The sequence below is a fragment of the Anolis carolinensis genome, unplaced genomic scaffold (assembly GCF_035594765.1).
Source record: "Anolis carolinensis isolate JA03-04 unplaced genomic scaffold, rAnoCar3.1.pri scaffold_8, whole genome shotgun sequence".
Lineage (NCBI taxonomy): Eukaryota > Metazoa > Chordata > Lepidosauria > Squamata > Dactyloidae > Anolis > Anolis carolinensis.
In genome coordinates, this window is record NW_026943819.1 from 1,970,672 (window position 1) to 1,995,218 (window position 24,547).

General features: G+C 42.5%; 1 protein-coding gene across 3 annotated transcripts in view; it reads left to right on the forward strand.

Annotated features, from left to right (window-relative positions):
- The first annotated feature begins 1,112 nt into the window (after window positions 1-1,112).
- layn (layilin) overlaps window positions 1,113-24,547 on the forward strand; it is a 40,343-nt gene continuing 16,908 nt past the window's right edge. For all 3 annotated transcript variants that reach the window (XR_010000366.1, XR_010000365.1, XM_062960788.1), the window contains exons 1-4: window positions 1,113-1,216; window positions 3,563-3,598; window positions 13,284-16,343; window positions 20,038-20,182. Coding sequence is in view for 1 of the 3 variants with exons in the window: in XM_062960788.1 (XP_062816858.1) it covers window positions 16,245-16,343; window positions 20,038-20,182 (244 nt within the window). In the remaining 2 variants the exon portion in view is untranslated. The remainder of the gene's footprint in view (window positions 1,217-3,562; window positions 3,599-13,283; window positions 16,344-20,037; window positions 20,183-24,547) is intronic.

Here is a 24,547-nt window from a genome sequence, read left to right on the forward strand (position 1 = left end):
CTCGGGGCGGCTTACATGGGGCCATGCCCGGGAAAAATACAATATAACACAATATAAAAACAACATATCATAATACAGTTACAACAATACAATAAAGAATCATATACAGTACAACACAAAATCCAAAGAGCAATATAACAGGGCAGGCCGCACTAACACTCAGTGCTTCCTGCTTGCGGGAATCCTTTGTTTGCAGATGTCAGCTGGTCCTGATTGTTTCCTGTCTGGATTTCCCCTGTTTTCTAGTGTTGTTCTTTATCCAGTGTCCTGATATTAAAATACTGGGAGCCATATTGTGTTCATTTTCATGGTTTCCTCCTTTCTGTTGATATTGTCCACGTGTCATCGAAGGCTTTCATGGCCGGAATCACTGGGTTGCTGTGAGTATTCCCATGGCCATGTTCCAGAAGCATTCTCTCCTGACATTTCGCCTATATTTATTGTCCATGTGCTGGTGGATTTCAATGGCTTCTCTGTGTAGCCTGAAACGACGGTTGTCAGAGTAGTCCAGCATTTCTGTCTTCTCTCATGACCGGAATCACTGGGTTGCTGTGAGTATTCCCATGGCCATGTTCCAGAAGCATTCTCTCCTGACATTTCGCCCATATTTATTGTCCATGCGCTGGTGGATTTCAATGGCTTCTCTGTGTAGCCTGAAACGACAGCTGCCAGAGTAGTAGAGCATTTCTGTCTTCTCCAATAATATTCTGCATCCAGGTTGGTTCATGAAGTGTTTTGCTATGGCTGAATTGGTCTGTTTGGGCCTTGCTGCGTTTGTTATTTAGCTTTACTTAACAACACTTGGAACTCAACGCTGTGGGATCCTGGGGGCTGTGGTTTCCATTCCCCAAACTACACGATATCATTCATGGTAGTGAGCCATGAGGCCGGCCGGCCATCTGTGGGGAGGGTTTGAGTGGCGCCTTGGCCTTCTTTCTTTCCTCTTCCTTCCTGCGTCTCTCGGTTGCCATGGAGACGCGGCCTAGCGCGGAGGCGCCTCGGCCGCCCGCCTCCTCGCGTGAAGCCCCGTCCGAGTCGGCCTTGGTCTTCGCGGGCTCCAGCGAGCAGGACGTGGCCCTGGCCAAGACCTTCTGGGATTCGGTGACCCTCCAGCCCCACCTCGAGTCCTGCCTGGCGCCCCGGCGGGGATCCCTCCACAGCGACGCCGGGCCGGCACCCGGGTCCGGCACCGGGTCCAGGAGGCCCTCAAACGGCGGTAGTTCTGGGATTTGTATCTGGAGATTCTGGGAGTTGTAGTCCCCAAATTCTAGGATTTGTATCTGGAGATTCTGGGAGTTGTGGTCCCCAAAGGGGAAACTCTACAGCTCTCGCTTGGGTATCTTTTGAGGCTCCTTCAACTTCTCTATGGCATCCTGGGAGTTGTAGTTTGGTCAGGCAACTAGGGCAGGCCTGGGCAAATTTGGGCCCTCCAGGTGTTTTGGACTCCAACTCCCACAATCCCTAACATCCCAACAGCCAAACCCAATAAGAGCTCATGATAGGGCCTAAATTATAAATTTTTGTAAAGAGCCTTCCGAACAAATACTATGTTGAAAAGGGAAGGTTGGTAATAATATTGTAATGTAATACAATATAATACTAATTATAACACAATATAATAATATTAATTATATATTATATATTACATAGGAGCCTCTGGTGGCCTAGGGGATAAAAGCCTTGTGACTTGAAGGTTGGGTTGCTGACCTGAAGGCTGCCAGGTTCGAATCCCACGCGGGAACATGAGAGAAGCCTCCCACAAGGATGGTAAAACTTCAAAACATCTGGGAGTCCCCTGGGCAACGTCCTTGCAGACGGCCAATTCTCTCACTCCAGAAGCAACGCCGGTTGCTCCTGACACGAAGAGATATATATATATATATATATATATATATATATATATATATATATATATAACATATATATATTTATATATATATATAACATGTAATACAATAGAGTCTCACATATATACATGTATGGAACCCTGGTGGCGAAGTGTGTTAAAGCGCTGAGCTGCTGAACTTGCAGACCAAAAGGTCGCAGGTTCAAATCCTGGGAGCGGAGTGACTGCCTGCTGTTAGCTCCAGCTTCTGCCAACCTAGCAGTTCGAAAACATGCAAATGTGAGTAGATCAATAGGTACCGCTCTGGCGGGAAGGTAATAGCGTTCCATGCAGTCATGCCTATGGCCACATGACCTTGGAGGTATCTACGGACAACTCCGGCTCTTGGGCTTAGAAATGGAGATGAGCACCAACCCCCAGTCAGACATGACTGGACTTAACGTCAGGGAAAACCTTTACCTTTACTTATATACAGTAGAGTCTCACTTATCCAAGCTAAACGGGCCGGCAGAAGCTTGGATAAGCGAATATCTTGGATAATAAGGAGGGAATAAGGAAAAGCCTATTAAACATCAATTAGTTTATGATTTTACAAATTAAGCACCAAAGCATCATGTTATACAACAAATTTGACAGAAAAAGTAGTTCAATACGCAGTAATGTTATGCTGTAATTACTGTATTTACGAATTTAGCACCAAAATATCATGATATATTGAAAACATTGACTACAAAAATGGCTTGGATTATCCAGAGGCTTGGATAAGTGAGACTCTACTGTATATGCATACACACATGCATATATACATATATACAATATAATTTACAAAAATATATAATAATGTAATGTATTGTATATGCATATAATATTAATATTATTATTTTGTAATACAATATAATACTAATAATAGAATATAATAATATTAATTATATATTATATATTACATGTAATATTATTAATAATATTACAATATATAGATATAGTACAATATGGTAAATTATTGCCAGTATTGTGCTATACTAATAATATAATATTGTATGTAAATTTAATTTGTAAGCCGCTCTGAGTCCCCTTCGGGGTGAGAAGGGTGGGATATAAACGTATTAAATAAATAAAATAAATAAATTATCCAAGCTTCATTTATCCAAGGTTCTATATTATCCAACGCAGTCTGCCTTTTAGTAGTCAATGTTTTTGTAGTAAGTGTTGCAATGTTTTGGTGCTAAATTCGTAAATACAGTAATTACTACATAACATTACTGTGTATTGAACTGCCTTTTCTGACAATTTGTTGTACAACATGATGTTTTGGTGCTTAATTCGTAAAATCATAACATAATTTGATGTTTAATAGGCTTTTCCTTAAACCCTCCTTATTATCCAAGATTTTCGCTTAACCCATGTTAAGCCAGCCCGTTTATGTTGGATAAGTGAGACTCTACTGTATTACTAATAATATTACAGTATAGTGGTATAGTACAATATACCGTAGTAATATATAATGCTAATATTGTGCAATGCTAATAATACTGTATAATTTATTGTATATACATACATATAATTTGTAAACTGCCCTGAGTCCCCTTTGGAGTGAGAAGGGCGGGATATAAACGTAGTAAATAAACAAATAAATAAATTGAGTGATGCCTTTGCAAAAAGGTAATAATCCTCTAGGCATTTCAGTTCACTGATCTCTCATTTTTTTGGTGTTTTTAGGCAAACATGACAATTCTGCCCGGCCCTCCATCAGCAGTAAGCATCCGGCTTTGCTTTAGCAAGATGCAGTTTTGAATGTGTGCCAATATTTTAGCACGGAATTGATTGGGAAGCGAATCACGGAGGCCTCACGTTTCCCTGACGAAGGGTTTCCTTGTTGGTTTGGTGCCAAACGGCGCAGTCAGTGCTGCCATACAAACCTGGCAGTCGAAGAAGGCAATAAAGTCCTAAGATGCTACAGCGGATGGCATTGGCAGGTCACGTTTTTAATGCCTTCCTTTACATACATATGGGTGGCGCAGCGGGTTAAACCGCTGAGCTGTTGAACTTGCTGACTGAAAGGTTGGCGGTTCGAATCCGGGGAGTGGAGTGAGCTCCCGCTGTTAGCCCCAGCTTCTGCCAACCCAGCAGTTCGAAAACATGCAAATGTGAGTAGATCAATAGGAATTACTGATTTTCAGATGGATCTTAACACGGAAAAGCTGTTCACATATATGGTAACGGCCGCTAGGATATGTCTAGCAAAATTGTGGAAGACACAAGAAATTCCCTCAACAGAAAAATGGATTTTGAGATTATTAGACATTAAAAACATGGCTTTACTATCACAAATAATATCACAGAACAGTGCTCCAAGACAAAAGACAAATTGGTCCAAATTGAGAGTATATTTATCAAAAGAAAAAGTCAAACTTTTGTAAAATATGTTCAGAAATCACCCTAGGCCCAAAGAGGTATTTGGACGTTTGCTGGTAAACGTTCAAAACTGTGCAGAAGATCTGGAAGGAAAACTTTGTTGATTTGGGACATTTCTTTTGTTTTCTTTTTCCCGCTTACTATCTCTCTACATTCTTCAATCAATCTGTTCTTCACTTTATTTCATTGTTCCCCCACTTTTTATGTATATTTAAAATCATATATAAAAATTAAAAAAAATAGGGGAAGGTAATGGCACTCCATGCAGTCATGCCAAGTGACCACACAACCTTGGAGGTGTCTATGGACAACGCCGGCTCTTCGGCTTAGAAATGGAGATGAGCACCAACCCCCGGAGTTCTGTTTCTTCTGTTTCTTAGTCTCTTTCTGTGCTGTTTTTTGCCTGGCATTGATAAACAACTTCATTTATCTTGATATCATTGATTGAGCATTTCCCCCTAATTCTTGTTTGATTTAGGAAGAGATGAAGAGAGAAAACTGGGAGCAATCCAAGCTGAGAAGAACGCCATGAAAGAGCAGTACCTGAAGAAGGTGAGATTGGTTTCCTTGTTCGTGGGAATCTGGCCCAAGCCATTTTGCTGCCCGAGGCAGAGCATCAGATACAAATGAAGCCTCTTAGACAAGTCAAATTATCATAATATGTGAGTCAAGAAATCTTCCTTAGTGCTTATTTGTCTTCATAGCTTAAAAATACAATCAAAATATATGAAATAACTACCAATATGCTGACATTTGTGACACCCAGAAAGGGCTTCAGTCTGAATTTGTGTATCAGCGTATGCATCCCTTTACTTATCCATTGTGAAGAATGTTTGCAAGGGAGTGTCTGGAGTCATGAAACAGAGCCTGCTTTCTCCCAAAGGCTTTTTAGCTGATTATCTCTTCCAGAAACGGAATTGAGATAATTGAATGGTATTATAAATCTGCGGGGGAGAGGAAGACTTCCAAGTGGCCGGAGTCGAAGGCATAAAATTAAAAAGAAAGGCACGGCCTCGTATTGCAGGAGGGCTTTGGAAGGGAAAAAAGTCTTCTTTTGATCCCTCCCGGCTGCGTCGTGTGTATAAATCAGTGTTTTCGACCACCGCCCTATTCCTCAGGCGGCGTTTTGGGGCCAGAAATATGTTCTGCCAAGGAAGCCCAACACCACCTAGCAACAAGCGATTCCTAATTACGGATAAGACTGTATGAGAATAATAGTGGTTCTTGTGGCACCTTAAAGATGAATGAACTTCTTTTTATTTATTTTCAACTGGGACTCCTTTAAGATGAAAGTCCCCATGTGGTACACAGCGGAGGTAGATAGATAGATAGATAGATAGATAGATAGATAGATAGATAGACTGAGAGACTAATAGAAATAAATAGAGAGAATGATGGAAAATAACAATAATAATAATAATAATAATAATAATAATAATAATAATAATAATAATAATAATAATATCGGCACATTGGGTGCCGTGCCAAAAGAACTCAGCCGGCATTTGGAAACAATAGAAATTGACAAAATTACGATCTGTCAACTGCAAAAGGCCACCCTGCTGGGATCTGGGCGCATCATCCGAAAATACATCACACAGTCCTAGACACTGGGAAGTGTTCGATTTGTGATTTTGTGATACAAAATCCAGCATATCTATCTTGTTTGCTGCGACATAATAAAATAATAATAATATAATCTCATTTGCTGTGTCATACTCTGTCTTTATGTCAATAATAATAATAATAATCCGGGCCAGCAAACACCTCCCAACAGTGGATTCCTCCAGGCAGGAAGTAGCCAGGCTTTGAAGCTGCAAGGCTTTTCAATGCTAATCAAGGTGGCCAATTGCAACATTCTCCCACCCTGGACACTATTCCACAGATATATAAACCCAACTTGCCTGGTTTCCAACAGATCTCACAAACTCCGAGGATGCCTGCAATAGATGTAGGTGAAACGTCAGGAGAGAATGCTTCGGGAATATGGCCAGACAGCCTGGAAAAAACACAGCAACCCAATAATTTATTTATTTATTTTGTGTCAAAAGCATTGCATAATAATAACAACTTTTATTTATATCTTGCCCTCTCTCCAAAAGGACTTGCGGCAGCTAGTGATAGTGAAAGAGAGTGATAGGGATAGATAGATGGTGATAGAAAGAGAGCTAGTGATAGAGCTGGATAGATAGATAGATAGATAGATAGATAGATAGATAGATAGATAGATAGATAGATAGATGGCCCATGCCTTAGTTACCTCTAGACTGGACTACTGTAATGCACTCTATGTGGGGCTTCCCTTGAAGACGGCCCGGAAGTTACAATTGGTCCAACGCTCGGCCACCAGACTAATAACGGGGGCGAGTTACAGGGAGAGATCTACTCCCCTGTTTAAGGAGCTCCACTGGCTGCCGTTCATCTTCCGGTCCCAATTCAAGGTGCGGACCATCATTTATAAAGCCCTAAACGGTTTGGGACCCGCCTACCTTCGTGACCGTATCTCCTACCATAAACCTGCCAGATCTCTCCGATCATCAGGGGAGGCCCTCCTGTTGCCACTACCTATATCTCAGGCCCGCCTTGTAGGAACAAGGGAGAGGGCCTTTTCTGCTGTGGCCCCCCGCTTGTGGAACTCGCTGCCCATTGAAATCAGGCAAGCCCCCACCCTTTTAGCCTTCAGGAAAGATTTAAAAACATGGCTCTTCCGGTGCGCTTTCGGAGAGTAAATGTTCTTTGCTACTCCCCCCAATATTTATCCTCTAGACTGGTTCACTATCTGACGTCCCTGTCCCTCGAGGTTTTTATTCTGATCCCTTTCTCACCCAGAGTTTTTAATTTTTAATCTAGTTTTTTAACTGTAGTGTTCATGCGGCCCGCCCTTGTTATACTGCTGTTTTGATCTTATGTTGTACTGTTTATTTTATGTATTGTATTATTTAATTGCATTATGATATGGTTATATTGTATTGTCCTGGGCATGGCCCCATGTAAGCCGCCCCGAGTCCCCATTGGGGAGATGGTGGCGGGGTATAAATAAAGTTTTATTATTATTATTATTATTATTATTATTATTATTATTATTATTATTATAGATAGATAGATAGATAGATAGATAGATTGTGAGAGAAGTAGAGAGGTTCCATATGTTCCCAAAGCTCCTAGAGTATATAGAGGGCATTTCCATCAAATTAAAATTTTGCATAAAAATCCTCTTTTGCCTCTAGATGCCTTTTAGAGACATTTCCGCCCCATTTGGGGCCCATCCTTGTTTTTGTTTTTTTACTGGTTGGGAGCACATCAGTTATGGGATTAACCAGGAAATCAACTGTGTTTTATTTTTGTGAAGAAAGACCATATTGCTTCATTAACCCCTGAAATGCTCTCAGCATATTTGGCATCAATGTGCCAAGACTGCGAAGACGAAGACAAGCCATTCTCTAGTTAAACGAACCACAGAGTCTCTAGTTAATGTTAGAGTATCCTGCCTCTTAACTAGAGAGCGTTGCAGCAATTTTTAGTATTTCACCCCCCTTCCCTTTAACATAAAACACTTTCTGTATTAATCCCGGGAAGGCAGCCAAAGGGGATGAAAAGTGCTGAGGTTTGCAGACGGGTTTCTTTTCTTTTCTTTTTGCTCGCTGGCATTCCTACTTATTGCAATTAATAACTGTATAATGGATTTCATCCCTTAGCAGCCCGTTGGAAATGGGATGAGTGGGAGAAACGAGTCTGTTCTCCTATTATTATTATATTATTTTATGAAATAACTCCGTGGCATTGAGACTGGTCAGCTTTGGGCATCATAGGTTGCTAGTTAGTTTTGCCTGGGAAATTATTCTATAGAGTTATAGAAGATATTGATCAGTTCACCTCCTTCTCAGTAGAAGCAATTCTCCCGTGTACATTTCGGTTTAATTGTTCCATATCACCTTTATACCTGGAATTAATATGTACTGTACTATGCATACATACATATACATATACAGTAGAGTCTCACTTATCCAACATTCGCTTATCCAACGTTCTGGATTATCCAATGCATTTTTGTAGTCAATGTTTTCAATACATCGTGATATTTTGGTGCTAAATTTGTAAATACTGCATATTGAACTACTTTTTCTGTCAAATTTGTTGTATAACATGATGTTTTGGTGTTTAATTTGTAAAATCATAACCTAATTTGATGTTTAATAGCCTTCTCCTTAATCTTTCCTTGTTATCCAATGTATTCGCTTTTCCAATGTTCTGCCGGCCTGTTTATGTTGGCTAAGTGAGACTCTACTGTATATATATACACAATGCAAATGGTTCAAGTGGTGTTTATTGGTGTTACAGCCCATAGAGAAAAGAATTTAGTTAGGTTGCTGTGAGTTTTCCGGGCTGTGTGGCCATGTTCCAGAAGCATTCTCTCCTGATGTTTCGCCCCCCATCTATGGCAGGCATCCTCAGAGTTGTGAGGTCTGTTGGAAACTAGGCAAGTGGGGTTTATATATCTGTAAAATAATGTCCAGGGTGTGAGAAAGCACTCTTGTGAATGTTGCCATTGGCCATCTTGATTAGCACTGAAAAGCCTTGCAGCTTCAAAGCCTGGCTGCTTCCTGCCTGGAGGAATCCATTGTTGGGAGGTGTTCGCTGGCCCTGATGATGATGATGATTATTATGATGATGATGATGATGATGATTATTGACACAATAAGGCAAGTGTGAATGTTGCCATTGGCCACCTTGATTAGTATTGAATAGCCTTGCAGCTTCAAAGCCTGGTTGCTTTCTGCCTGGGAGGAATCCTTTGTTGGGCAGTGTTAGCTGGCCCTGATGGTTGTCTGTCTGGAATTCCCCTGTTTTCTGAGTGTTGTTCATAATTTACTGTCCTGATTGCATATAGAACACAGTTCTATAAAAGATACATATTAAAATATCTTTCTATAAAATACATATTAAATAAACAGAGTCTAAAAACACACATAAAATTATCCAAAGTCACAAAGGCGATGTTAAGAGAAATAAATCCTATTGGCAGGAATGGCTTACATCCCTTCAGCTGATTGAAACTACTGTGAAAGGAGTCCACAGATTCGTTTCTGTTCGTTTCAGTATCGTAAACGTGTTGCATTGTGTTTTTTAGGCAAAGAAGAGGGAGGAGATTATTGCCTTGCTGAGAAAGCAACGGGAAGAAAGGTTGACGGTGAGACGGAGGATTAATTTGTTCTCTCGTACTTTCTTTGAGCTCCGCCGAGGGAGGCGAGAGCATACACAACGCAACGGAAGAAACTGTAGTCGCAGAGATGGCCGCATTAGCCTGGGCGCAAAGGAATCCAGAGACTAACTGGTTTATGCGCTTGCAGACTCCGCTAATGCTTAGTTTGGCTTTGTGGGTAGCCACAATGGGATGTGTGCGTACGCAAAGCGGAGCGCTCTACCCTCAAGTGAGTCTCGGCTATTCCGGTCTGTGGAAAACTTTGACGAAGGCATGGATTTAAAGCTCTATTTAAAGGAGATCGCCATGCGTGCTGTTTATAAAAAGCCGATGAGTAGCAGGTGTGAATGGTCCATTTTTGGGAGAAAGCGAGAGGAAAGAGTGGGTGGCTTCAGAGATTTTAAAAAAAAATCTGCTTATTTTGCAGAAGGAGGCGCATCTGAACAGGCCGACCAAAATGCAGGAAAGGTAACAGAACCGAAGGGGCTTTTTTGAACGAATTTCCGTTTGTGTAAGTCAGAAAGTATTTGAAGGCACTCAGTAACAGTTCGGATTCTTCTAAGGCTCCAAATGAATAGTTAGAAATGCAAAATGAAGTCGACATGAAGTTATGTTGTTCAAAAGCCTTAAGCTTGACTCGGTGTTCACGCATTCTATTTGCAAGCATCACTGCAATCGGCCTAATTGAAACGAAGCAAGAGGGCAACGAGAATAAGATTGGATGGCTTTGAAAGCCAGACTAGTTTTCTGGGAAAGCAGCCTTGGCACCTCACCCTCCTTGACTCAGCAGTTTCCTTCCCTTTAATGTAGTCAAGTACTGCATTGATCTCAGATAATGTCACTAGGTCTTGCGCGAAAACGCACACTTTGGACCAACTTGTTGCGATAGTTAAGCCCTCCCTTTTTAAAATAAGTCTGGGATTCTTTTATATACTGCCATATAGAATCCAGATTATCTGCTTTGAACTGGAATTTATAGCAGTGTCGACTCATAATCCAGTTCAAAGCAAATAATGTGAATTATCTGCTTTGATCATCTGGATTATATGGCAGTGTAGAAGGGGCCACACTGTCTCCTCGGAGCCCACTGGAGGTTCTTCCTTTGGAGGCTTTTAAGCAGAGGCTGGCCATCTTTCCATAGGGCTTTGATTGTGCTTTTCCTGCAGGGCAGGGGGGAGTTGGACTGGATGCCTCTCGGGGTCTCATCGAAGTCTGTGTTCCTAGGATTCTATGACAGGCAGACCATCTGTTGGGAGGGTTTTGATAGTGTCCCTCCTGGCACAATAACTTTAGTCTGGATGGCCCTTGGAGTCTCTTCATAGTCTATGATCCTTTGAGTCTATGACAGGCTGGCTATCAGTTGGGAGGGCTTTGATTATGTCCTTCCTGGCGGAATGGTGTTAGACTGGATGACCCTTGGGGTCTCTTCCAAGTTTATGATCCTTTGAGTCTATGACAGGCTGGTCATCTGTCAGGAGGGCTCTGATTATATCCTTCCTGGCGGAATGGGATTGGAGTGGATGGCCCTTGGGGTCTCTTCCAAGTCTATAATCCTATGATTCTATGACAGTAGGCCATCTGTTGCAAGGGTTTTGATGGTGTACTTCCTGGCAGAATGGGGTTAGACTGGATAGCCTTTGGAGTCTCTTCCAAGTCTGCTCCTATGATTCAGTGATAGGCTGGCCATCTGTTGCAAGGGCTTTGATGGTGTCCTTCCTGGCAGAATGGGGTTAGACTAGATGGCCCTTGGGGTCTTTTCCAAGTCTATGATCTTAAGCCTTTGCGGGATCTACTTTAGCAGACACAACGACACACAAAAGCTTTTGTTGGGTTTTAAGACCCTTCAAAGTTCTGTTGCAGTTTAACATGGCTATCCCTGAAAATCTTCATAACTGAGTTTGGAAACTATTTGGATGTCAATCTTTACATATCACAGACGTATGCGACAGATGGCTCTCCGTCCTTTCTGGGCATTTTCTCGTAGACGCTCCCTTGGTTGCCCCTCCGGCTAAATATAGCCAAGACCGAACAGTCCCCTTCCTGTTCTGTTTCTCCCCCCTTGGAAATGGCCTCCCCCTTTCCCTCCTTCTCATGAGATCTTGGAGGTCTGAGACGACACTGTCAATGGGCGGCATTGACATGTTGGAAAAAGCAGCTGTGGCTTGAGAGTGTCCCCTGAATGGGAGGGTCAGCACCAAACAAGACTGTGGTTTCAATTGGGTCTCGAATACAAAGATAATCCCTTATTTAATGTTGTTTTGATATTATTATTATTATTATTATTATTATTATTATTATTATTATTATTATTATTATCCGGTTTTGCATTTTATGCCGTCTCAGCCTTATCATAAGTCACTTTGGAGGAAAGGCAAGATGTGTTTGTGTGTGTGTGTGTGTATATATATATATATATACAGTAGAGTCTCAGTTATCCAACACTCACTTATCCAAGGTCCTGGATTATCCAAGACATTTTTGTAGTCAATGTTTTCAATATATCGTGATATTTTGGTGCTAAATTCGTAAATACAGTAATTACTACATAGCATTACTGCTTATTGAACTACTTTTTCTGTCAAATTGGTTGTTAAACATGATGTTTTGGTGCTGAATTTGTAAAATCATAACCTAATTTGATGTGTAATAGGCTTTTCTTTAATTCCTCCTTATTATCCAACATATTCACTTATCCAACGTTCTGCCGGCCCGTTTAGCTTGGATAAGTGAGACTCTACTGTATATGTGTGTGTGTGTGTGTGTGTGTGTGTATGTACTGTATGTATATCTCTCTCTATATATATATGTATGTGTGTATATACGTATATATGTATATATATGTGTGTGTGTGTGTGTGTATATGTATATGTGTGTGTATATGTGTGTGTGTGTATATGTAACGTAAAGGTAAAGGTTTTCCCCTGACATTAATTCCAGTCATGTCCGATTCTGGGGGTTGGTGCTCATCTCCATTTCTAAGCCGAAGAGCTGGCGTTGTCCGTAGACACCTCCAAGGTCATGTGGCTATTGGCATGACTGCATGGAGCGCCGTTACCTTCCCACTGGAGCAGTACCTATTGATCTACTCACATTTGCATGTTTTCGAACTGCTAGGTTGGCAGAAGCTGGAGCTAACAGCGGCTGCTCACGCCACTCCAGGGTTTGAACCTGGGACCTTTCGGTCTCCAGCTCAGTGCTTTAATGCACTTCGCCACCAGGGCTCCTATGTGTGCGTATATATATGTATATGTATGTGTGTGTATATGTATATATAATAAAATAGAATGAAAGATAAAGGCACCATTTATAGCAGTCCTGCACAACTTTGGCAGTAGCCAGGGACCAAAATTAAATAGGCTCAGCCTCTTGGGACCACACATAAGTTTCCGAGTAAGCTATAATGAATGATTAATTAGAATTGTCATGGGCCTTCGAGTCATTTCAGACTTGGGGCAATACTCAGGCGACCCTCTCACAGAGTTTTCTTGTCAATATTTACTCAAAAGGGATTTGCCTTTATCTTCCTCTGAGGCTGAGAGAATGGGACTTAACTAAAGTCGCCCAGTGGGTTCAGAGCCGCAGCCTGGGGTTCAAGCCACTGCACCAGGCTTTATGAATTCTGAATCCTTCCTTCCTTCCTTCCTTCCTTCCTTCCTTCCTTCCTTCCTTCCTTCCTTCCTTCCTTCCTTGGGGTGGACGTGTGTCACAGGCCTGGTTTGTTGAATGGGCGTAATCCAGAAAATGTTCATTTAAGTTCCTGGAAGATATCTATGGGACTGAAACAGCGTTCGGACCCTCACCTCGTTTCTTCCTGTTTGGTTTCAGCAAGCAGCAGACCCCAGCCCCTGACCTGGAGGATCAAGAGAGAGTGAAGGCCTTAAGCTGAGCCTTTCAGGGCACCCAGAGCAATTTCCAAAGAGACGTGTTAGTCCCTTCAAGAATAATCCTCTCTGATATAGTACTCTTTGGGTGACATGTTTCCAGCTTTGGGTTTTTTTTCTTGAAGATTTAGATGCTTCTCTTTGTTAAAAAAAAAACAACAACTGAGCATTTCCTTTGGCTGGTAGAGGTCCTAGCGTGGCATGCCGAAATAAGATACGATAAGAAATGGCAATAAATGGGTTCTGAAACACCCAGTTTGTGTTGCAAATCTTTTCTCTTTGTGCCTGTGCCTTCGAGTTGCCAAAATATGGCAATCCCATAGATATTATGGGGTTTTCTTAGGCAAAGAGTCCTCCTTCTTCTGAAATATAATCCACAGCATCATCATCATCAACAACAAGAACAGGAAGCAGCCAGGCTTTGAAGCTGCCAGGCTATTCAATGGGAATCAAGCTGGCCAATTGCGACATTCACACCTCCCTCAAACATACAAGAGTTCTTTCTCCCACCCTGGACATTCCACAGATATATATACAGTAGAGTCTCACTTATCCAACCTTCACTTATCCAACATTCTGTATTATCCAACGCAGTCAGCCTTATAGTAGTCAATGTTTTTGTAGTAAATGTTGTGATGTTTTGGTGCTAAATTCATAAATACAGTACTACATAACATTACTGGGTATTGAACTGCTTTTTCTGTCAATTTGTTGTAAAACATGATGTATTGGTGCTTAATTTGTAAAATCATAATGTAATTTGACGTTTAATGGGCTTTTTTCTTAATCCCTCCTTATTATTTAACATTTTTGCTTATCCAACATTCTACCGGCCCATTTATATTGGATAAGTGAGAGTCTATTGTATATATAAACCCCACTTGTCTAATTTCCAACAGACCTCAAAACCTCCGAGGATGCCTGCCATAGATGCGAGCGAAATGTCAGGAGAGAATGCTTCTTGAACATGGCCAGACATGGCTGGAAAACTCACAGCAACCCAGTGATTCTGGCAATGAAGTATTTCATCAAAAGGAAAAGGAGAGAAGGGGGAGAAAACCTAATGAAACACCCAAATCAGCAAAATGTTAATGAACATTTCCCTTTTTTTGCCAGTCAGCTGCTGCAACAGGGTCTCTGCTTCGGGTTTGCCTGCATTTTAGCTGCAGTTCTGCTGTTCATAATTCAAGATCCCGCCTCGAAAACTGCTGACAAGCCTTCCAGGGCCGGGTTTTTAATGTTCGCTCTTTGGAGCCATTAAGACTCCGGCTTCCAAGAAACCCCTCCTCTGCGAATAGCGAGACAACCAGAACGAATTATGTCCATCATTTCTTGGCTCTGCGGGGACACTAAGAGCAAATCTGCAGTAACTTCCCAAAACTTTTAGAGCCCCGGATGGACATCCAGGCTTAGTGTTTTGCAGTTAGACACTTCAGACGTTCATCTGACCGCTTTTTGTCGTCGGTGACAAATCCAAAACGGATCAAATGATCTGTGTTCCTCTGTGAATCAGCCAGCATGGAGGAAATGATTTGTTTCCTGCCAAGATCCTATTCAGCATAAATTTGCAGTTCGGTTGGATTGCTCATGCCGTTGTGTGCTTCGTTACGCAACAGGCAGCAATGTCTTAAAGAGCATCTACACTAGAATTAATGCAGTTTGACACCACTTTAACCACCATGGCATTGCAGCCATTTGAGTTATAATTTTACAAGGTGTTTCGGCTTCTCTTCCAAAAAGTGCTATAATGCCTCACTAAACGACAACTATTAATGAATATATATAAAAGGCAGTACAGTAGAGTCTCACTTATCCAACATTCACTTATCCAACGTTCTGGATTATCCAACGCAATTTGCCTCCCACTCCAATCCATAGCTGTTTCTCTAGGCAGCAAGGATTGAACTTTTTATGGATTTAATTTCCAACAATGTTGCTACTGTAAGTTCATGTAATGCAATTCTATCTTTATTTGTAGTCCATTTGTTAGTAGCCAATGTTTCTTGGGGCCGGGCTGTGGCGCAGCTGGCTAGTAACCAGCTGCTATAAATCACTACTGACCGAGAGGTCATGAGTTCGAAGCCCGGGTCGGGTTAAGCCTCCGACCATTAAAAAAAAAATAGCCCTGGCTTGCTGTTGACCTAGCAGCCCCGAAAGACAGTTGCATCTGTCAAGTAGGGAAAATTTAGGTACGCTTTATGTGGGAGGCTAATTTAACTAATCTACAACACCATAAAACTGCTCACGAGGAAAAGAATGAGGAAGAACAGCCACTACTGGACGGTGAAGCAACAGCTCCTCCTGTGGCCGGAATCGTGAAGCTGGAAAGATGTTAAAAATGCCTCTGTGTCTGTCTAAAACTGAATGTTGTTTGTCTGTTGGCATTGAATGTTTGCCATATATGTGTTCATTGTAATCCGCCCTGAGTCCCCTTCGGGGTGAGAAGGGCGGAATATAAATACTGTAAATAAATAATAATAATAATAATAATAATAATAATAATAATAATAGTCAATGTTTTCAATATATTGCGATGTTTTGTTGCTAAATTCATAAATACAGTAACTACTACATAACATTACCATGTTTTGGGCTGCTTTTTCTGTCAATATGTTGTAAAACATGATGTTTTTGGTGCTTAATTTGTAAAATCATAATGTAATTTGACATTTAATAGGCTTTTCATTAATTCCTCCTTATTATCCAACATTTTCGCTTATCCAACATTCTGCCGGCCTGTTTATGTTGGATAAGTGAGACTCTACTGTATATGAATGAATTAATAGCAATTGCACCTGCAGCCATTGTGGTTTTTGTGCTTGTACTTTGTAAGTGCATCTTTTCAAAGCGGATTCTGCCATCTTATTTTCCATTCCTGGGGCTGCAATAACAATCATCGGCTTGGATGTGTTCCTATTGTGTTCTCCTGGCTCTGGAGAGCGTCCAAACGGCCTCGGATGAGCGGAAACTTGGCCGGGAAGCCCCTCGGTCCAGGAAATGCAAGGTCAGCATCCAGAAGCTCTGCAAAAACCCACCTATTTTTGCCCCAATCGTCTTGCATCTGGAGATGCATCTTCCTTGCATCTGAAGGCCTTGGAATGAATGCAAGACGTAGACATGAACAACACAGGAAAGCACCGCTTGCAAAGTTTCCTTTCCCTCCTTCCTTTTAAATGTGTTTGTGTATACAAATATGCGCAATTTTCTCACATTATGACAATATCTATGTATATATGCATACAAATGTGCAGTGTTATCTCATTTTGAAAGCACTTACATATCTACTGGTATAAATATATGTCAATGGGAATGTAAAATGTGCAACTTCATGGCACTTTGAAAGTGTGTGTATATATACATATATATGCATATATATGTATGCATAAGATGAGCAGCTTTACTGCAATTTGAAAATGTATATTGTATATGCATAAATATATGTAAAATGTGCTCTAAGCTGATATATACAGTATATGCATATATATAGATATAGATATATAGATTTGGTTGTGTGTGTGTGTGTGTGTGTGTGTGTGTATATATATATATATATAGTAGAGTCTCACTTATCCAACACTTGCTTATCCAACGTTCTGGATTATCCAACGCATTTTTGTAGTCAATGTTTTCAATACATCATGATATATTGGTGCTAAATTCGTAAATATAGTAATTACTACATAACATTACTGCGTATTGAATTACTTTTTCTGTCAAATTTGTTGTATAACATGATGTTTTGGTGCTTAATTTGTAAAATCATAACCTAATTTGATGTTGAATAGGCTTCTCCTTAATGTCTCCTTGTTATCCAACATATTCGCTTATCCAACGTTCTGCCGGCCCGTTTATGTTGGATAAGTGAAACTCTACTGTATATATGCATATATATATGCGTAAGATGAGCAGCTTTACTGCAATTTGAAAATGTATATTGTATATGCATAAATATATGTAAAATGTGCACTAAGCTGATATATACGGTATATGCATATATATATAGATATATAGATTTGGTTGTGTATGTATGTTGTGTCTAGATATATTGTGTATATGTGTATTTATGTATGTGTATATGTATATATACATGTGTGTGTATGTATTTATATTTGTTTGTGTGTTTGTGTATACTTATATATATATGATTGTGTATATGTGTGTGTATTTATATGTGTGTATGTATATATATTGTTGTGTGTTTATATATGTATAAATATATATATACACACACACATAAACACACAACCATATATATATACATACACACATTTAAATACACACAGACACATTTATATATATAAACTAGCTGTGCCCGGCCACGTGTTGCTGTGGCGTAGTCTGGTGGTTAGGATCCCTCTGATTAGGAAGCAGCCTGGCTTTGAAGCTGCAAGGCTGTTCAGTGCTACTCAAGCAATTGGGGGTTTTATGGACTTTATTTTTCTAGGTTTTTTTTTTATTGGAAGACATAGATTGGATGACGATGTTTTTTGTGGCTAAATTTGATGTGATTTGGTTCAGTGGTTTTGTTGTTTACTCCATGGGGAAAACGCACATTGCATTTTTATATATATAGATATACACAATTATATATATATATACATATATGTGTGTGTGTGTGTGTCTGTCTATAGATATAGATATATATTCCAAAGTGCATTAAAGCTGCAGACTTTTAGGCAGAGTTGAGAGTGTGTTCAGCACAACAGCACGTTGTGTTGTCGAAGGTTTTCATGGCCAGGATCACAGGGTTGTTGTATGTTTTCCGGGCTGTATGGCCATGTTCCAGAAGTATTCTCTCCTGACGTTTCACCCACATCTATAGCAGGCATCCTCAGAGGTTGTGAGGTATGGAGAAACTAAGCAAGGAAGGGTTGTTGTATGTCTTTCGGACTGTGTGGCCATGTTCCAGAAGTATTCTCTCCTGACGTTTCGCCCACATCTACGGCAGGCATCCTCAGAGGTTGTGAGGCATGGAGAGACTAGACAAGGAAGGTAAATAAATATCTGTGGAGAGTCCATGGTGTGACAAGAGTCCTTGGTCAGTTGGAAGCCAGTTAATGCTAATTAGGGTGATTAACTGCAACATTAACTGGCTTCCAACTGACTCTTGTCACACCCTGGACAACACATTAAGCAAGGAAGGTTTATATATATCTGTGGAAAGTCCAGGGTGAGAGAAAAACTCTTTGTCAGTTGGAGGCCAATGTGAATGTTGCAGTTAATCACCTCAATTAGCATTGAATAGCTTCATCTGCTGGCTTCCTGCCTGGGGGCATCCTTTGTTCAGAGTCGTTAGCTGCCCCTGGTTCCCATGTCTGGAACTTCTCTGTTTTCAGAGTGTTGCTTCTTATTGACTGTTCTGATTTTTGAGTTTTTTAAATACAGTAGAGTCTCACTTATCCAAGCCTCTCTTATCCAAGCCTCTGGATAATCCAAGCCATTTTTGTAGTCAATGTTTTCAATATATCGTGATATTTTGGTGCTAAATTCGTAAATACAGTAATTACAACATAACATTACTGCGTATTGAACTACTTTTTCTGTCAAATTTGTTGTTTAACATGAAGTTTTGGTGCTTAATTTGTAAAATCATAACCTAATTTGATGTTTAATAGGCTTTTCCTTGATCAGTCCTTATAATCCAAGATATTCGCTTATCCAAGCTTCTGCTGGCCCGTTTAGCTTGGATTAGTGAGACTCTACTGTACTAGTAGCCAGATTTTGTTCATTTTCATGGTTTCCTCCTTTCTGTTGAAGTTGTGGATTTCAGTGGCTTCTCTGTGGAGTCTGACGTGATAGTTGTTGGAGTGGTCGAGCATTTCTGATGTGATAGTTGTTGGAGTGGTCGAGCATTTCTGATGTGATAGTTGTTGGAGTGGTCGAGCATTTCTGATGTGATAGTTGTTGGAGTGGTCGAGCATTTCTGATGTGATAGTTGTTGGAGTGGGCGAGCATTTCTGATGTGATAGTTGTTGGAGTGGTCGAGCATTTCTGATGTGATAGTTGTTGGAGTGGTCGAGCATTTCTGATGTGATAGTTGTTGGAGTGGGCGAGCATTTCTGATGTGATAGTTGTTGGAGTGGTCGAGCATTTCTGATGTGATAGTTGTTGGAGTGGTCGAGCATTTCTGATGTGATAGTTGTTGGAGTGGTCGAGCATTTCTGATGTGATAGTTGTTGGAGTGGTCGAGCATTTCTGATGTGATAGTTGTTGGAGTGGTCGAGCATTTCTGATGTGATAGTTGTTGGAGTGGTCGAGCATTTCTGATGTGATAGTTGTTGGAGTGGTCGAGCATTTCTGATGTGATAGTTGTTGGAGTGGGCGAGCATTTCTGATGTGATAGTTGTTGGAGTGGTCGAGCATTTCTGATGTGATAGTTGTTGGAGTGGTCGAGCATTTCTGTGTTCTGAAATAATATATTATGTCCAGGTTGGTTCATCAAGTGCTCTGCAATGGCAGATTTCTCTGGCTGAGTGAGTCTGCAGTGCCTTGCATGTTCTTTGACATTTGTTTGCAGCACATTGGTTGCAAAGGGAGAGAGAAAGAGAGAAGCAGATGCGCCTCCCTTCCTTTGGCTTGGGAAGGCGGAGCTGAGCCTGCATCCTCCTCCTCCTCCTCCTCCTCTTTATTCCTCTTTTAGTTTGGAGAGGCAGGCGGTTGAGGCATTGCTGCTGTGCTTAGGGCTCTTTTCTCTGCAGCTGGAGATGGAGGAGCCCCGAAAACAAGAAGGAAGAAGAAGAAGAGCCCTGCTGCCTCTCCTGCAAACCCTGCTCTTCCTTTCCTGCTTGCTGCTGCCCATCCAGGCTTTGCCGGGAGGAGTCCAAGAGATGCGGCTGCCCAGTGGTGAGTGTCCTGGACAGTTCTTGATTCCTCCTTTGTGTTAGACTTTTATACTTGGATGGGCACCTGTCAAGAGGACTAGGCGGCCTCTTGACGTCCCTTCCATCTTCTAGGAACTTCCCAGGTGGATGTTTAGGGATCTCTTGGAGATCTTTAAACCAAAGATGGCATGGTGTGAGTATTTCTGTCTTGGCCAAGAGGGTGGACTAGATGGCCTCTTGTGGGGTCAGGGATTCTAGAGTTAGAAGGCGAAGATGCAACGTAGAAGGGGGGAGATGTTGAAGAAAACTCACCCAAGTTCAGTGGATGGATTTTGTATACCTGCCATGGGCAAACATGAGCCCTCCATGTGTTTTGGACTGCAACTCCCACCATTCCTAACAGCCTCAGGCCCTTTTCCTTTATTATTATTATTATTATTATTATTATTATTATTATTATTATTATTTTATTATGACACAGCAAACAAAATAGATAGGCTAGATTTCGTATCACAAAATCACAAGTCGAACACTTTCCAAGTGTCTAGGACTGTGTGATGTATTTTCGGATGATGCGTGCAGATCCCAGTTGGGTGGCCTTTTGCAGTTGACAGATTGTAATTTTCTTAATGTCTGTTGTTTCCAAATGCCGACTGAGATCTTTTGGCACGGCACCCAGTGTGCCCATCACCACCGGGACCACCTGCACTGGTTTCTGCCAGAGTCTTTGAAGTTCAATCTTGAGGTCCTGATAGCGCCTGAGTTTTTCCTGTTGTTTTCCATCAATGCGACTGTCACCTGGGATGGCAACATCAATGATCCAAACCTTGTTCTTTTCCGCAATTGTGATGTCTGGTGTGTTGTGTTCCAGAACTTTGTCAGTCTGGATGCGGAAGTCCCACAGTATCTTTGCGTGCTCATTTTCCAATACTTTTGCAGGTTTGTGATCCCACCAGTTCTTTGCTGCTGGGAGGTGGTACTTGAGGCATAAGTTCCAATGAATCATTTGGGCCACATAGTTGTGCCTCTGTTTGTAGTCTGTCTGTGCAATTTTCTTACAGCAGCTGAGGATATGATCAATGGTTTCGTCGGTTTCCTTGCACAGTCTGCATTTTGGGTTGTTGTTGTTGTTATTATTATTATTATTATTATTATTATTATTATTATTATTATTATTATTATTATTAAGCCAGTGTGGACTTAGAAGTGCCCTCTCTGTGTTTGTTGTCACTACAGTTCATCAGGCTGGCCATTTGCAACATGCACACTGGCCTCCAACAGACAAAATTTCTTTCTCCCACCTCGGACATGTTTCCAACAGATAAATAAACCCCATAATGCCTAGTTTCCAACAGGCCTCACAACTTCTGGGGATGCCTGCCATAGATGTGGGCGAAACGTCAGGAGAGAATGCTCCTTTAGCCTGGAAAACTCACAGCAACCCAGTTCCCAAGCTACAAACACCCAACTTACAGACGACTCATAGTTAAGAATGGAGCTGAGACAACAGAGATGAGCACCAACCCCCAGTCAGACACGATTAGACTTAACTTCAGGGGGAAAAAAATTAACTTTACATATGAGTGGAGTAATTTACCCCTTCTGCAGATAAACCAGTGGTTCCCAACCTGTGGGCCATGGCCCACTGGTGGGCTGCGACACCGAAAATAAGGTCCGCGAGACACACGGGGGAAATCAGCTCTAGATGATTAAATATGGCTTTCTGTGCGCGAGCAGATGGTGACTAAAGTAAAGGTAAAGGTTCCCCTGACGTTAAGTCCAGTCGTGTCCGACTCTGGGGGTTGGTGCTCATCTCCATTTCTAAGCCCAAGGGCCGGCGTTGTCCGTAGACACCTCCAAGGTCATGTGGCCATTGGCATGACTGCATGGAGCGCCATTACCTTCCCGCCGGAACGGTACCTATTGATCTACTCACATTGGCATGTTTTCAAACTGCTAGGTTGGCAGAAGCTGGAGCTAACAGTGGGCGCTCACTCTGCTCCCCGGGTTTGAACCTGGGACCTGCAAGTTCAGCAGCTCAGCGCTTTAACACACTGAGCCACCGGAGGCTCCTAGATGGTGACTAGTGGATCCAATCCAAGATTTTATCATTATATTTTTGTATGTGATTTTTATGACTTGTTTTTATTGTTGATTGATCTGTTTTATTGCTTTGTTTTTATTGTCCGGGCTTGGCCCCATGTAAGCCGCCCCGAGTCCCTTCGGAGAGATGGAGCGGGATATAAAAATAAATTATTATTATTATTTTATTATGACACAGCATACAAGATAGATATGCTGGATTTCATATCACAACATCACAAGGCAAACACTTCCCAAGTGTCTAGGACTGTGTGATGTATTATTATTATTATTATTATTATTATTATTATTATTATTATTATTATTATTATTGGATGGAAAATGTTCTGTATCAGAAACTAGAGCTGATGTGGTCCATCCAATGCAATTGACTGAATCAGCACCCCAGATAACGAAATTGAATCTAAAGTTGGCCAAAAACTGATTCGTAACTCTTTTGGTACTAATGTTGGAGAGTGGTCCCTGGTCAAGGTGGTCCCTGGTGAAGTCGTCCCTGGTCAAAGTGGTCCATGGTCAAGGTGGTCACTGCTCAAGGTGGTCCTCGGTGAAGTCCCTGGTCAAGATGGTCCCTGGTGAAGTCGTCCCTGGTCAAAGTGGTCCATGGTCAAGGTGGTCACTGCTCAAGGTGGTCCTCGGTGAAGTCCCTGGTCAAGGTGGTCCCTGGTGAAGTCGTCCCTGGTCAAAGTGGTCAATGGTCAAGGTGGGCACTGGTCAAGGTGGTCCTCGGTGAAGTCCCTGGTCAAGGTGGTCCCTGGTGAAGTCGTCCCTGGTCAAAGTGGTCCATGGTCAAGGTGGGCACTGGTCAAGGTGGTCCTCGGTGAAGTCCCTGGTCAAGATGGTCCCTGGTGAAGTCGTCCCTGGTCAAAGTGGTCAATGGTCAAGGTGGGCACTGGTCAAGGTGGTCCTCGGTGAAGTCCCTGGTCAAGGTGGTCCCTGGTGAAGTCGTCCCTGGTCAAAGTGGTCCATGGTCAAGGTGGGCACTGGTCAAGGTGGTCCTCGGTGAAGTCCCTGGTCAAGATGGTCCCTGGTGAAGTCGTCCCTGGTCAAAGTGGTCCATGGTCAAGGTGGTCACTGCTCAAGGTGGTCCTCGGTGAAGTCCCTGGTCAAGGTGGTCCCTGGTGAAGTCGTCCCTGGTCAAAGTGGTCAATGGTCAAGGTGGGCACTGGTCAAGGTGGTCCTCGGTGAAGTCCCTGGTCAAGGTGGTCCCTGGTGAAGTCGTCCCTGGTCAAAGTGGTCCATGGTCAAGGTGGTCACTGCTCAAGGTGGTCCTCGGTGAAGTCCCTGGTCAAGATGGTCCCTGGTGAAGTCGTCCCTGGTCAAAGTGGTCCATGGTCAAGGTGGTCACTGCTCAAGGTGGTCCTCGGTGAAGTCCCTGGTCAAGATGGTCCCTGGTGAAGTCGTCCCTGGTCAAAGTGGTCCATGGTCAAGGTGGGCACTGCTCAAGGTGGTCCTCGGTGAAGTCCCTGGTCAAGATGGTCCCTGGTGAAGTCGTCCCTGGTCAAAGTGGTCCATGGTCAAGGTGGTCACTGCTCAAGGTGGTCCTCGGTGAAGTCCCTGGTCAAGGTGGTCCCTGGTGAAGTCGTCCCTGGTCAAAGTGGTCCATGGTCAAGGTGGGCACTGCTCAAGGTGGTCCTCGGTGAAGTCCCTGGTCAAGATGGTCCCTGGTCAAGATGGTCCCTGGTCAAAGTGGTCCATGGTCAAGGTGGGCACTGGTCAAGGTGGTCCTCGGTGAAGTCCCTGGTCAAGGTGGTCCCTGGTGAAGTCGTCCCTGGTCAAAGTGGTCCATGGTCAAGGTGGGCACTGCTCAAGGTGGTCCTCGGTGAAGTCCCTGGTCAAGATGGTCCCTGGTGAAGTCGTCCCTGGTCAAAGTGGTCCATGGTCAAGGTGGTCACTGCTCAAGGTGGTCCTCGGTGAAGTCCCTGGTCAAGGTGGTCCCTGGTGAAGTCGTCCCTGGTCAAAGTGGTCAATGGTCAAGGTGGGCACTGCTCAAGGTGGTCCTCGGTGAAGTCCCTGGTCAAGGTGGTCCCTGGTCAAAGTGATCCCTGGTCAAGTGGTCTCTTGTCAAAGTAGTCCCTGGTCAAAAAAAGGTTGGGGACCACTGAGATCAATGTTGCAAAGGGAGGTTTCCTTTGGTAAGTCTTCCCTCTGGCTCTGCGAAGGAAAGACTTACCAAAAGCCAGTTGGGAAAGAGATGCAACTCCATCAAGAGGGGGAGGAATGGAGAGCGGAGGGGGCCGAGAGAAGAGACCGAACCGCTCGCCAGGCACAGCGTCCCATTTTGGCA